The 14,925-nt window shown below is 38.9% G+C and overlaps 1 protein-coding gene across 1 annotated transcript; it reads right to left on the bottom strand.

Moving 5' to 3' along the window:
- Nucleotides 1-2,288: 2,288 nt before the first annotated feature.
- Nucleotides 2,289-6,323, bottom strand: hoxa13a (homeobox A13a). The gene is made up of 2 exons (XM_008421637.2): nt 3,869-6,323; nt 2,289-3,376 (listed from the first exon to the last, which is right to left on the bottom strand). The coding sequence occupies exons 1-2, from the start codon at nt 4,524-4,526 to the stop codon at nt 3,129-3,131; spliced, it is 906 nt and encodes a 301-aa protein (XP_008419859.1). The 5' UTR covers nt 4,527-6,323; the 3' UTR covers nt 2,289-3,128.
- Between the last annotated feature and the right edge of the window lie 8,602 nt (nt 6,324-14,925).

Genomic DNA, 14,925 nt, shown 5'->3' with positions numbered 1-14,925 from the left:
TGTGTGTGTGTGTGTGATTTTTCATACTCTTATGAGACTTAGCTAAATAAAATTTATTTATTCATTTATTCATCTATTTATTGACCTGTCTTTTTTCTAGTGACATAATTTGCTGCTTTTGATATATATTTAGGTTTAGCCATATAACCATGGAAACATTTAACTATTTAAAGTTATTTAAAGAACTAAAGAGTTTCGGTTAATAAGATTCACAAAACTATTTTTCAAACAATGAAACAGACCTAATAGACACGAGCAACAAAAATTATACATATGTTCTTCATTCTTCAAGTAACACCTTGTAAAGAAATTCTTTTAGTATTTTGTATCTCTAATTATTATTATTATTATTATTATTATTATTATTATTATTATTATTATTATTATTATTATTATTATTATTATTATTATTATTGATAGTAGCGGTAGTAGTTTTCATATTTGGTAGTAAATACTGTGGTGGACGTTTATAGGGCACCGTGTCTACCAATTACTGCAATTAAAATTTATTTGATCAAACGTTAAGTGGAAGATATGTAATATGTTCATACAAACGAGAGAAGACATGCGGCAAATTAAAAACGTATCTTCGTTTTTAATGCATTAATACAACAATCCCTTAAATTGAAATCCAAATTTAAAGGTATTAATGTTAAACATCTTTCTAAGGGCTTTCAATGTATGTGTAGATATACGGGGGGGGGGGGGGTTTCGGGTTTTTTTTCCAAGAATAGCTAATGTATTGTATACACACATTCGCATTATTATTTATAATTATTAGATGAAAAGATATTTAAACATGAATTTGTACAATTCTACCTTTATATGAGCTGTTAATTGAAAGTAGCCTAATAAAAGTATACTGAGTAAGTCTAAGTGGAAGTACAGAAGTGGAAGTAAAGCTTTAATAATTCATTTGTTCTTCTCCTTTCTATTCTTTTCTTTTCTTTTCTTTTCTTTTCTTTTCTTTTCTTTTCTTTTCTTTTCTTTTCTTTTCTTTTCTTTTCTTTTTTTTGTGTTTTTTTTTCCTTCATGACCCCATATTGAAATTTGTTTAGTACTTATGGTTCTCAAACATCCAGTGAAAATCAAAAAACGAGAATAAATATGAATATAAACGATCAGTCGTGTTTAATATGTGTCCTATTCACTCACGCACACACACACACACACACACACACACACGCACACACACACACACACACACACACACACACACACACACACACACACACACACACACACACTGAAAACAAAGGGAGGTAGAGCGCCTGTTATTTAATTCATTATTCAATTAGGTAGATTTTCTACTTTAGCAGAACAGTATTTTCAGACTCAAGTTTATGTTGGCGCTACATTTTTCTTAGTATCCTTGGATTATTTTTGAAGTGTTTGACTTCTTTTTTTTTTTAGTTCTGTAGAAAAACGCATAAAGGGAGTCTGATGACGTTTCTATTTTTGTCTTCAATTTACTTTCAAGTGCTATGGTTCGACTCATGCCTTAATCTCTTCAGACACACAATATTCAGGTAATACAAACATGTCATTTTGTTGCCATTACGACAGGTTTTTGTTTGTTTTGACGTTTCTGTTGGGTAGTTGGGGAAGTGATATTAACATATTCTGAAACTTTGCATGATTTTGTTGCAGTTCATTCGGCTATGGGCTCATGTAAAATATGTGAAAATAGTATTATTGTCGTATTTTTCTAAACCTGCAACCAAACCTTTCTTCACAAAACACTTTTGCAAAAAAGGATAAATTTCAAAGAATGTAAAAAAAATCCGGAATATGTGCTGTAATTAAAATATACATTTCTTTCATTTTATGTATTATTATTATTATTATTATTATTATTATTATTATTATTATTATTATTATTGCTGTTGTAATTACAGTTTTAGAGTCGAACCGCAAATTCTGCTCCTTCACAGGAGTTTATGTGAAAACTGGTCGCCAGATGGCGGTATAAGACCATCAAACAGCACCGAACAGCCTCAACCCTCTGGATCTCCTACATTCCCTGCGACAGATAGCGACCATAACTATTGTTCAGCCGTTGACATGATTTGGATGCAGAGTTCCTGCAACAAAAAAAAAAGCATTGCAAAGAGTTTTACAAACTCGACATAACCCTGAAATTCATGGATTTTTTTTTACATTAAACTGTTATCAAGATTAAGGCTTAATTTTCTCAAAAAGTCAAAAGTCGTACACTAGATACGCATGCAAGAGTATCCTTATTATTAAAAAGACGTGCATCTTCACCACGAATTGAATTTAAAAAATTCAACTAAGTCCACATTTTATTGCAGAGACGGACTTTTAACACCAACCATGCGCACTCTCACATACATACATACATACACACATAACATGGATATCATGCTGGGATTTACTTTTACACTGATATACAACCACATGAAGACACACACGTACATTGCAGGAGCTATGATTGGTACAAGCACATCTCCTGGACGAAATATTTATAAGTATTACAATAGGAATTGCACCATGGACTGCATATGAACGAAAGCATGGAGGATCCATACGGTAAGACTATAGACTTCAAACAAGCTAAGCACGAGAACAGGCTTTAAAAAAGGAAGCCAGGATGGTTTAATATTTAACATTTCCAAGGTCCAAATCCCCCCAAAACGGCAGAATTTCCTGTGACTCGTCTGTTTATTGCCCTTGTTAAAAGATAAAGGTGTAGCTCGGTGGCGCACACCTCTGTGAACAGAGGCATGCCAAAAAAATGAAAGAAAAAAAATAAAATAATAATAATAAAAACAAAATGGAAATATATATTAAAAAAATAAAATAAAATAAAATAAAAAAGTCACACATGCTGGCACTATATTTGTATATTGTCTCAAGCTCTCTCTCCAATTTAGTATTTAACAAGAGGCAGGGAAGAAAAAAGATGGTCCGGCCTTCAGAGGCCCCAGGAAAGTTTGTTCCAGAGGCTCCCGGAAATCATTTGCCTACATCAAATTTGAATCATGTTCAGTCAGCAAAGGAGCACGGTGTCCAAATCCACGTGTCCAAACACCCGCAGGCCTGTACATCTCCAACAGATTATGTCCCATATAATATTAATAACAGCAATCAGAAATTATAATCAACTAACTGATCGTCTTCAGTTTGTTGACAATCTTTTTCTCCTTGACTCGTCTGTTCTGAAACCATATCGTGACCTGCCGCTCAGACAAGTTGGTTTGGGCAGATATCCGCCTCCGTTTGTCCTTCGTGATGAATTTATTGGCGGCGTACTCTCGTTCGAGCTCCTTCAGTTGCACCTTGGTGTATGGCACGCGCTTCTTTCTCCCGCGCCGGAACGAGCCGACGTCTCCTGCTGCGTGGGACACTGCGTCTGATTAAAGGAGGGGGGTAAAAAATGAGAAATGTCTCAGATCTGATCACATGTGGTGAAAAAATTGTGTTTCTCCCTAAATTATGGACGTTTTTTTTTTTTTGCATAACGAATATCTACAAAGTGTGAAAATTGCAACTTAATTTAAAGACATATAATTTTTATATATATACATTTAACGTCAAATCAAAAATGGAAATCGTGTGAAATAAACGACTGCTTAAAAAAATATGCTACTATTTTCTAAAAATACATTTCTACAATAATTGCCCACATTTTCATTCACCCCTCCTTTTATCACATTACTATGATAAATTTGAGGGTAAGGGGTTTATCTTTCTCTCTCTCTCTCTCTCTTACACACACACTCTCTCTTTCTCTTTCTCTCTCGCTCTCTCTCTCTCTCTCTCTCTCTCTGAGGCAATTCCAAACATTACACACACCCTATTTACTCCATGTTTGCTCAAAAATGTGCTCAACAGCTCTGCTTACCTGGCAGAGAGGACTTCCACATGTGCCCAGGCTGAGGCTGCTCCTTGGCGCAATAAACCTGGCTGTTCCACCCGTTGGGGGCGAGAGTCCAAGGTTGGTAGCTCTCCATGGGCAGCAGGGACTCGTGTCTGGCTTCTGACGAAGCACTGATTGTAGGCACCACGGGGACGTCGAGGTAACTTGGGACAGGTTGGTATGGCCCAGAAGGGTAAGTTGGATAAAAAGCAAATTCCTTCGCCCGAGATGAGAACTCCTCTCCCGAGGCAGCCGTGTCCATGTATTTCTCCCCATACGCAGAAGGTGGCTGTGATCCGCATGACTTAATGCCGCTGTGATGCGACATCCTGCACGGGTAGCCGAAGTACCCGTACGGCAGGGACGCGCTGGTGGAATTTTGAGCCGCTGAACAGGGGCTGCACTGCTTCACTGGTTCGCCCACACCGGAGGCGGGCACGTCCCCGGAGGAATAAGCCGCAGCGGCGCTGGGTGCCAGGGACGCGGGGTGCGCCATCAGATTCCTGCACTGATTCGCGGCGAAGTTGCCACCCGGGAAACCCTCCATGTTTTTGCTCGCTTCGTCGGAACCGCCGCCGTTGTCATAGAGGAACATAACCGACGGGTCGACCCAGCGAGGACGGAGGAGCAGTGACGTTGTCATAGCACGGCATCCAACATCGGAAGCTTCTGACTCTTTTTAAAAAAGACCAGTGACTGAAAAAAGGAGATGGTGGGGCTCTCAGTGAGTAAAAGCCGCTCTGACGCGCACAGGAGTGCAGAGGTTGGCTCTTATTGGCCAAGACTTCCTCATGTGACCGGGGCTATGCAAAGAGGACGGTAAACATCAGCAGATAATTACATGGAGAATAATGCGGCGAAGTAAGGTGATGGTACATATGAGGGGATTTTTGCTTTTGTCCCTGCAGATTTAACTGAGTTTGATGGTGTGGTTCCCATTGAACCAAACGGCGCATATGAAATTACTTTTTTGTGTGTAGGATCATACGCTACATCTACATTTTAGGTGTTTAAGCAAGGAGATATTCACACTTTGGATATTTTTTTATCTTATAGCACGTTCAAATGAGAATCAAATAAATACATTTTTGCAGAAAGAACGATTTCGTTTTTTGCTATTTTGACGATTTTTATTCAGTCACTTGCACGCATAACCAATGTGCACTGCTTTTGCGTACGTACATCGCCCCCTCTTTGTCTTCATTTCAGGCTTACATTAGCATGAATCTGTATTATTTAGGAATAAGCTCATTAAAGCAACTAGTGTACTTGATTTGTTTCTTAAATTGAGCACAATCTACTACACGAATACCTCGGTGGTGCGACTATGATAAACGCTACGGGTTATACGCAATACAGGAATGTCCAGGAATACCCCTTTCCACTATCCTCTGTGGGATCCGCCTTATAGAAAGGCGCCCACTTTAAGTGATTTACATTGCGAGTATCTCTGCGAGACACAAATGGCTTGAGATTTTTCTACCCTCCTATAAAACAAAGGAAACACAGATGAAGTAAAAGTCTGATTTATCGTTCCAAATATTGAAGGCATTCGGCTTCCGACGTGTTTACAGCATGCGAAGTCAGAAGGCGAGCCCTGGACTTGGCTGTGTTTTACATAGGGAGGTGAGACGCGGTTGGAGGCCAAGGTCAAGTTGAAAGTTGTTGTTGTCTGGCAGTCCAGCCCGTCGCACCATTCAGGCTTTGAAGGGCCCCGTCTGAGCGCTTGAAAAGAGCGGAAGAAGGGTGAGAATTCCTGTCCTAATGAAAAGCTATTGGAGGGCACTAACTTTTACTATCATTTTGTTTTGTTTCTCTAGTGCGTTTTCTCTCACGAACTAGTCTTTGCCCGCTTCTTCTCGCTTGCTGCCTAACTTTGAGGGCTGCGTGGCGATGGAAACAAAACAGCAACGTTATCGTGTCCTTTTAAAGTAAAAAAAAAATCAAATATTGCGGAGGAGTTTTTTTCGCAGATAGGTGTGAAAATGATGTTGATCCAGGGGGAAGAGGGGGATAAACGTGGAGGGTGTATGTGTGTGAGAGAGAGAGAAAAAGAGAGCGAGTGCCTATATATGTGTGTGTGTTTTGCTCTATTTGACTCTGGAAAAAGCTTTAAGTTCAGTAGCAGTTCTGTTTATGCTGTTCCTTACGTTTTTGACAATAAGAAACTCCTCATCAAATTTGTTTCCACTCTATTTCTAAAAGAAAATATTTTTGGCGTAGTATGACACCGGTGATTTAGACTGCATAAATAAAAAGCCACATTATACAATTAGCACCAGTATACTTCTTAAACAGTTTTTAATTGAAACACGCGCCTGATCACCAGACATCAAAATCCCGAATGAACTTTGACCGTAACATTTTTGAGCAACAGTGGTTGTCGTTTCGTGCGGTAAAGCAAACGCAAACAGTTGATTTTTGATTTATTTTTGTTTGTTTGTTTGTTAGTTTCACTCTGGAACCCACAATCAAATGTGTTGCAGAACGTCGAGCATTGATGCGGAGTGTCGAAGCAGAGTTCTCCCCAGGAAACTTTTATAAGCCTACATCGAAAACCGATTGCCTTCAATGTAAACAACGTGAGCATGTGGTTGGAAGTGTAAGGTGAAAAGACGTTAACACTGGCGTATTTATGAAAGTGTTATGTCTAATGCAAGTGCCTAATGGCGTTTAAACAGTGAAACTATATTCTCGTTTTTTAAACAGTGGTCAGTCTCTCCCACTTTGCTTTTTTTGGTGAACAGGCACAACTCAAACAACTTGGTCTAAATAAACAAGACGAAAGTGTGGTTTAAAACTGAAAGGTATTAAAACGTCTTAAACGGTGAATGTGATGTGAAAGGTGTTTGGAGTTTATCAAAAGGGCTTACTCGGTCTAACTTCCCGCTTTTTGTTTTTTTCTTTTTTTTTCTTATGTACTAATTGGACTTGCCAAAAACGTTCAATGTTCAGTCATCAACAATTTTTTGGAGCAAAATGAAAAAGATTTCTGGTCAAACTCAAATAACAATTGAAGAAACTTCCCTTAATGAGGGTAGATTGTGCATACGTAGCCATTTTTATAGTTAAACGTGTTGTAAAATTGAATAGTGACAATGAGGTTCAGAGATTTTTAAACAGACATAAAAACTGCTTAGATATAGAAAAAATAAAAACAATCTTGACCTTTATCTAAAGACCTCAATGATGCCTGAATCTGGTTATAAGGCAGCAGTGGTTAATCAACTGGGCTGACCAACCCTGATTTTCATTGTTTTTCTTTACATTAAATTTAGCTGGAATTTGTTGTCTGAAAAAGATCCTATTTTCAACATGTATTTCTGGGTTATAAGGAAAAAAAGGAAAAGATTGAAATCAATTAAGATTTAATGTGATGTATAAACACAGATTTTGATGTAGTTTAGACTTCAAAATCAAAATGTGCTGTGAAGCCTAAACGTAAATATTTTTGTTATTATTATTATTATTTTACGTTTTGCAGCAGAATTACCAATGAGCCAAATTATAACATACATACATAGACATATATAAATCTCCTTCAATGTAATCATCTTGAAAGAGTGGCTGAAAAAAAATGTCTGAAAACGCACATTGTTGTTAAAATCTTTTTAACAGGTGGTTGGGGTTGATGAAATGGGTTAATCAAACTTTTGATTGAGTTTTCTTCGGTTAAACTTAAACATGTCTGTGGGTTTTTAATTGAACTGAAGCGCGGCTGTTGACCAACGAAAAACACTTTGCTGGAGGTCGTGGTCTTTCAAATTTAATTTTCAAAACATATAATTATTTAAAGCCAAAATATTACCTATTATATCATTTACTACAGTCAACAATTCTGATTTATACTTTTGTATCTGGTCCCACCTGTTATATGCAGTCAATAAGACAGCGCATGAGCATTTTAACATATGAGAATTTTATTTTATTTTTTTAATTCACAGACGTAACCAAGATAATAAAACCTGATATAGTCTTCTCACTTTCTGAATCAACTGAGTTCTACACATTCTGTTTCCAATATCCAGATCTGATTCTGCGGTTCGCATGGGTTTGCACTGTTGCATTGTGCCAGGTTCGCCCTCAAAGCCAATCACTGAGGCGATGCACAGTAGTCATGTTTTTATCTCCGCGTTATCGCACAAGGAAAGCCAAGAAATGAAATCATTCAGCGGCAACAAGCAGCAATAAGCATGAGTCATGGTACAAGGCCCGGCCTGTTGCATGCGCGTCGCCTTCTGGCGTTTCTGCCACTGCAAGCAAATCAGACCTCAGAATAAACACAAAGTGGTGTTAATCGTTAACTGTTCCTTGCTCCGTATTTTGTCCTGTTATGACTTTTGACAGATGTGTTTAGTCACTTTACGGCATTCCTATTAAATGTGTACCTTTCTGACTCTTGAATGCTCATTTGGGAATTATTTATGTATCTAATTATTTGTATTGCAGTCCTGCAGAATCAGCAGCTCCGGTGTCGCCAAGGTGGCCGTCGGCGCGCACACGTGGTCAGCCCAGACAAGAGACAAGCCCACGCACAATGAGCGGTGTCTCGAGGAAGAGAAGGAGGAGGAGGAGGGGGTGTGTGTGCACCCACACATACACATGAACCAGTATTCAGCACAGAGAGTGTAAATCCTAGATTTACCCAAGCTGTTTGAAAAAGACATATCTGGCATTTATTACAAAAACAGGGGGGGACAAAGCACAGATTTAATCTGCAGAAAACCCACCAAAACATTGTTCAGGGTTGAACTCTGTGGGATTTCAGATCAGTCTGAAGCTTTCTCATTTTTTTCCCCTCCCGGTTCCAACTCCACATGTATCCCAGTTTTGAAGGAACTGAAAGAAAGAAAGAGCAAGTTATTCCACAGCCTCCGCGCCAAAAGCGTCTGTGAGAAACGAGAAAATTCTGATAAAAATGATGCGTACGTTGAAATTTAGACGTCGTACAACACAAATTGCCACATAAATAAGCATCCCGAAAAGCCCGTGGTCGAATTTCAGCTTCGACGGCGACACGTGTTTAAAGTAAGTGACTGTCAAAGAGCTGTCAAAACATAACAGCCAATATGTTTTTGTGGTCAGAGCTGGGGACCACAGGGCGGTCACACACTTGACTTTTCCATATTTTTCTTGGACGCTCGCCTGCGGTGCGATGATGACGGCTCGCTCAAAAATAAAAGAAGAGCTGAGATCATTTCATTCCAACGTCACCTAAAGGTTCGTTAAATTAATGGCCACGTTAATTTACTCCGAGTGAGTCCAGAATGTGAGTCGAAACATCATCCCTGCTTAAGCTTTCAGCTTCTGCAGACGTCTCAGAGGTTGCGATGACAGGCTGCTAAAGCTGCAGCCTGTAAGCTGCGTGTCACATTCATTTATAGGCATTCAGGAATCTGCACAAAATATAAGGAACGGAATATTGTCGCACAGAACGGTCAAGTTCACTTTTGCATTGTGTAAATTTATAGACTGCTTAATTCATGTATTATTATTATTATTATTATTATTATTATTATTATTATTATTATTATTATTATTATTATGTTTTTAGCCCGGATTTTAACACAAGCCCGGAGTAAATACATTGTCTCCAAATTGTTGGCTATGAACCAATTATATAAGTGAATGAACCAAAAATATCATTTCAGATTATTTTTTTTACATTTATTTCATTTACTCCGGAATATAAGAAATGAATATGAATACATTTCTTTGCATAATTTGTAACGTGTATTACATTATACAATATATACGTATAATGTATGATATAGGCATAATGTAGTGAACGCTCAGTTTCCACTGAAAAATGTTAGTCAAAATTTTTTTGTTTTAATTCTCTAGATTTCCATAAAGAAAATGAATTACTTATTATCAAATAATTTTCTTCGCTTTTATTTTTATTTTACTTAAAACTATTCTATTAAAAACTGACTATATCTCATTTTAATTTGCTGATAAATTTGACGTTAATATTGAGTATGAAATGCGAACAGCTAAAAAAGCCGCTTAAAACAAATGTAGTTTGTACATATTTATATTTTACAGTAACGAATTGCAGCAAATTGAAGCGCCAGGTATTACTCCTAAATTGTGACCTACTTTTGCTGGCACTCCCTACCCCGACCCCGTTTTTTAAACAGTGAACGCAGAACAAAGGCCAAGTTGACAATGAGCATTAAAAAGAAACAGATTGACCTGCAAAAATGAATTTGGTAAACTCAACACGGCTCGTCAGCCTAAAAAAAGACCCGAGCCTCGTTCATTGCTCTTGCTCTCAAACTGATGCAAATCAGTTGAGTCTCCTATTTGCATCATGAGTCACACTCATGTTGCTTCTTCAACAGACCAAACTGCATTTCAGAAAACGTAATGAACCAAAATAGTGTTCGAAAATTCACCCACGGGCAAGCAGTAGCATTCTCTAAACGGCACAAAAAAAGAAAGAAAGAAAACAGTGGAAGAGAGACCGGAACTGACGGGACCGACACCCACTAAAAATGAAAGCCCATTTGCAAGCAGACAGACTTGTAAATATCACCTTTCTCTGAGATGCACGGATCAGTCTGAAGACTTACAAGTCAGATGCCAGGGCTTTGCACCTGGTGGGCTGCTGCTGCTGCTGCTGCTGCTGCTGCTACTGCTGAATAGGTGATAAAGGAAACCCATTCTGCGCCCCCCGCCTCCACCAATTTTTAAAACTGGGTAACACGGGCCTAATTTCTGAGACTTGTGTTTGTGGGACGGATCTGATAAAAGAAGATCTTAAAGCGCACTGATTTCCGGCTGTTTAGTCATCGGGAATAGTTTCGCTCCAAGGTCAATGAGTTACTCTCGGTTTGCTGCGTCATCCCGTTTCAAGGCCAAGTTGAAGAAATTGAGACGGGAGGGGCCACCGAGGAGGGATTCCTTTTTCTCTCCCCCCATATACAGGCTGTTCATATTAGAGAAGAAATCCACCTGATATGAACCTAAGATCCAGTCCTGTCACACATTGAAATATTTTCCTGCTCCGTGATAGCCATTCTGTTTGGTTTGGTGTGCTGGGTTGGATTACACCCGCACTGCGCAGGCTCCATGGTCAAGTTCAAGTTGGGCTGGCTAATAAAACTGGGGGGGTGCGCATACTGCTGCGTCTGCCGCTCTGAGCTCCCCCATTTCTTTGATCCCTCCTCTGCCCCCCCTCACCTTCACCACCCTGCAAAACAACCCGAGCAACCCGACCTGCCGCTTGGTTTAAAGGTATGTCTGTGGTCCCTGTTTTTTTTTTTTTGTTTTTTTTTTTTTGCAGTTTCTTTYTTGGGGTTAACATGATGCACAAGTGAGCAAACCCTTCCGATGTCCTTCACTATCTTAAACACACACAATATAATTGGCACTACTGTAAACGCGCAAGGTCATCCATCTGTTGCGCAAAAGGCTTCCAGGCGTTATCTCAGCACGATCACAAGATCCCATCTGCCCCGGCCACGACCCATTCCATAACTCAGTAACCGGATGGATCGTTGCCACCTTTGGAGTTCACAAACACTGCGCATGTATTCCCACATTTATGAATGTAAGAGCAAAAGTATAACAACTCCGCCCCCCCATATACGGGAGAGAGGGAAGGGACGGGGGAATTCTCAATATTCAAAATAATCTGCCCCATGCTTCCCCGGATGAGATTTTGACAAGGATCCTCCTTCCCTGTGTGTTTGCAACGAAGCGCTTTACGCAAGATGTTCATCTTCAGAAAAATAAAACAAAACAAAATAAAACACACATACTGTGCGTTCTGTTGGTCAAAAGTGTTAGACTAAGTAAAGAGCAGCCTGATAAGGTTTTACTTCTGCGGGTGAAAGACGGAAATGAAACAAATTCCTTTCTGATTTTAGGAGATGTTTTTTGGTTCGGCTGACAATTCCTTTTAGTGTTCGAGTGCATTTTCCTGCTTAATTTGGTGGTTGACTTATAACTCTGACCAATCACACGGTAACACTTTCACATGGCTGTCGCCCCATTCCACCATATAAACTTATTTTCAGTAAATAACAAATGACACGTGCGCGAAAAAAATGACTTAAGGTTCACTTTTGCACATTTAAAACCACTAGCACACAAAGTGAGCATGGTACAAAAAGAAGTATTTTTTTCCCTCCCCTTTGCAGACCAGATGAAGGAGTAGGGGGGGCAAAGGAATTTCCCTTACTTCTCAGCCTCCGGGGCTGGTGGACGGGGGGAGGGGTGGGAGGGATGCCACTACAGTCACTCGCTTTTTCCTCTTTTGGACAGGCGAGGGCGCACAAGGACAGCGGAGACTGCAGGAGCGCCACCGTTTGCTCACCCCTCTGCCCCCCTCGCCCCCTCATCTCTCGCGTGTGCGTGAGAGAGACCAACATGGCAGCAGTTCTCTCTGGTGTCTGACTTTGAAGTGCATCACTTGCATCCAAAGTCTCTCTCTCTCTGTCTCTCTCTCTGTGTCTCTCTCTCTCTGTCTCTCTCTCTCTCTGTCTCTCTCTCTCTCTCTCTCTCTCTCTGCAAGTTGATTCAGAAACACACTTAAAGCAGACTGAATCCATAGGCACCGAGCTTAGTTTAGCGTGTCATTGTGTTCGTGCAGAAGCGCTGCGGTTCAACGTAAACCGCCTTGATTTATGTAGTTTGATATAACATGTCATACATTTAACTCCGTTGAGTTTTGCAAAGGAAAGAAAATGTTTGAGGCCTGTGCTGTGCTGCCGTTTGATTTAAAGAGAAAAAGAGATGATTGTATCACAGGAAGATGTTAATAAAGAAAAAGCATATTGCACATTTCGAACTGTTGCTTTTTAATATTTGATAAAAAAAAACTGTAACATCGTGAAGCAATGTTGTTTGCATAGAATAAACATTCACGTGGTCTGAAAACACCCAAATGACGTGCAATGCATCAAAACTTTCATCGGTTTTCCAAAACGTGCAAAATTATCTTCTTTTTTTAAAGTATTTTTCCTCGCTAATCGCTGTAAAGATAAGCTTTTAAAAAGCAACTTGAACTACGAGACTGGCCAGAAGCTGGTAATTCAGAGAAAACATGTTATCTAAGTAAAGCGTCAGGTTGTGTCCTTGAGTTCTCTCCTGGTATGGCATGCTGTTACTGACAAAAAAGAAATGCTGTTCCTCTCACAAAGTTTTGATTGGCATTCAGACGTCATGTCTGAGTTTTGAAAAGATCCATTCTTCCATTCAGAAAGATATCTCTTCTTGAAAGAGAGATCAAATCTTTGATTACTTTTGGAGGTAAATGTTGATTACATTTACATGTGAAGAACAGGAGTTTTTCCAGAAAATTATGTAAAGGGTGGCCAGATTGGGGGCACCAATAAGCTTTGGATGGGAGACCAAAACCACAGGTAGCATAAATAAATAAATAAATAAATAAATAAATAAATAAATAAATAAATAAATAAATAAATTATTTTTTGTATTTGTTTTTAATCACCAATATACATGAATAGGTTTATCATATATTTTTTTAGAGTGCCCATAATTTTTTATTAGTCTGCTGTAGGCACCTTAATTTTGATTACAATATGGAGAAATTAAAGCAAGAAAGAGAGGAAGAAAGAAGGAAAGAGAGAGAGAAAGGATGTCCTTCCCTCTCTATTAGTAAATCGTTAATCAAGGATGTCATGGTTTGACAGGGTGACCAACTAGTCAGGACCCATGGCTAATATACTGTCGATCCCCAAGCTGTTTTCCCTAAATGCGTGATTCTGGTGACGTTTGACTGAAGAGTCAGACAATCAAAATAGAGGAGTATGAATGACAGCAAAGAACCACAGTGCCATAAACAAACTAAGTAAGTGATTCATAAAAACGTGTCCTCCCTTCTCTTAAATTCATTAGTATAAATATTATGTCTGAAAAATTCATAATTTCGTAATTTCATTGTCTTTTACATTTTTGTGTATTTTCCACTTACTCCTCTCTGCAGCACTTCGTTCTGGTGCTGTACGAACATAGCTGGGTATCTGGATTGGACTGGATGCGACAGGGGAGGTCACCGCGCCCACTTAACCCCCTTGGTGGCGCCACTGGTTAAAAAGTCCCCTATAAATATATATATGTGTGTAGATATAGAACATTTGTTTGTTTGCTGACTTTTATATATTGTGTATTTATGAAGCAAAAACATGAATTTCCTCTGGTCTACTGTCAGATGTGAGCAAGTGATCAGAAAATCTTAAACTTATTCAATTTAAGGCTTAAATTGCACAAGTGTGACAACCGCAATGTACCCAAGGGCCCATATAGGTTGTTTATACGTGAGATCATAGTTTAGTCAAAGATCTGTTGGTTTTAGAGCTTTCCTGGGATGGTCTCTTATCTAAACTCTGACCGACGACTTGACCTTTAAGGACTTTACTTGACTCCACTTAAGACAAGGAAAGGACGGGAGGGGTGGGGGAAGAGAGAAGTGGAAGACGGGGCAAATAAAGGGGCAGCACAGAGGAGGATGCTGCCGAAGCCGCATGCCATTTTGGACAATGTCTCTCACCCACTCCACGACTCACTGGTCAAGTTCGGGATTAAATCAAAATGTAGCACAGAGCGCTGCAGAAACTCAATTCACATATGTGAATTATTATGTTTACTTGTATGTATATATTTTTTTTATCATTTATGTTAATGTTAGTCTATTTTTATTTTTGTATCCTATTCTTTTCATGCTTTCGTAATGGATGCTGCTACAACATTAGAGTGTCGCCCAGGGGATCAATAAAGTATTCTGGGTTTGATTCTGATTCTGAATGCACATAATTCATATATTACTTTTCGTTAATATCAATTTACCAGGTATAGTTATTGCTCTAAAAATTGATTGTTATTCATTCAGAATTTTCTAACGAATTAAAAAAAACATATATGTCAAAGAAAAAAGAATAATTTTCTCAGCATTTTCACATCTAGTTTTGTTTTGAAATCATACATGCTGATATGAGTTGTTACAATTGTTACTATTTTTGAGGTAACCAAATGAATCAATAAACACAAATGATCGATTTGAAATACAGAAA

The sequence above is a fragment of the Poecilia reticulata genome, linkage group LG11 (genome assembly GCF_000633615.1).
Source record: "Poecilia reticulata strain Guanapo linkage group LG11, Guppy_female_1.0+MT, whole genome shotgun sequence".
Lineage (NCBI taxonomy): Eukaryota > Metazoa > Chordata > Actinopteri > Cyprinodontiformes > Poeciliidae > Poecilia > Poecilia reticulata.
The sequence above is the reverse complement of the archived record's forward strand: the minus strand, read 5'-3'. Positions and strand labels throughout refer to the sequence as shown.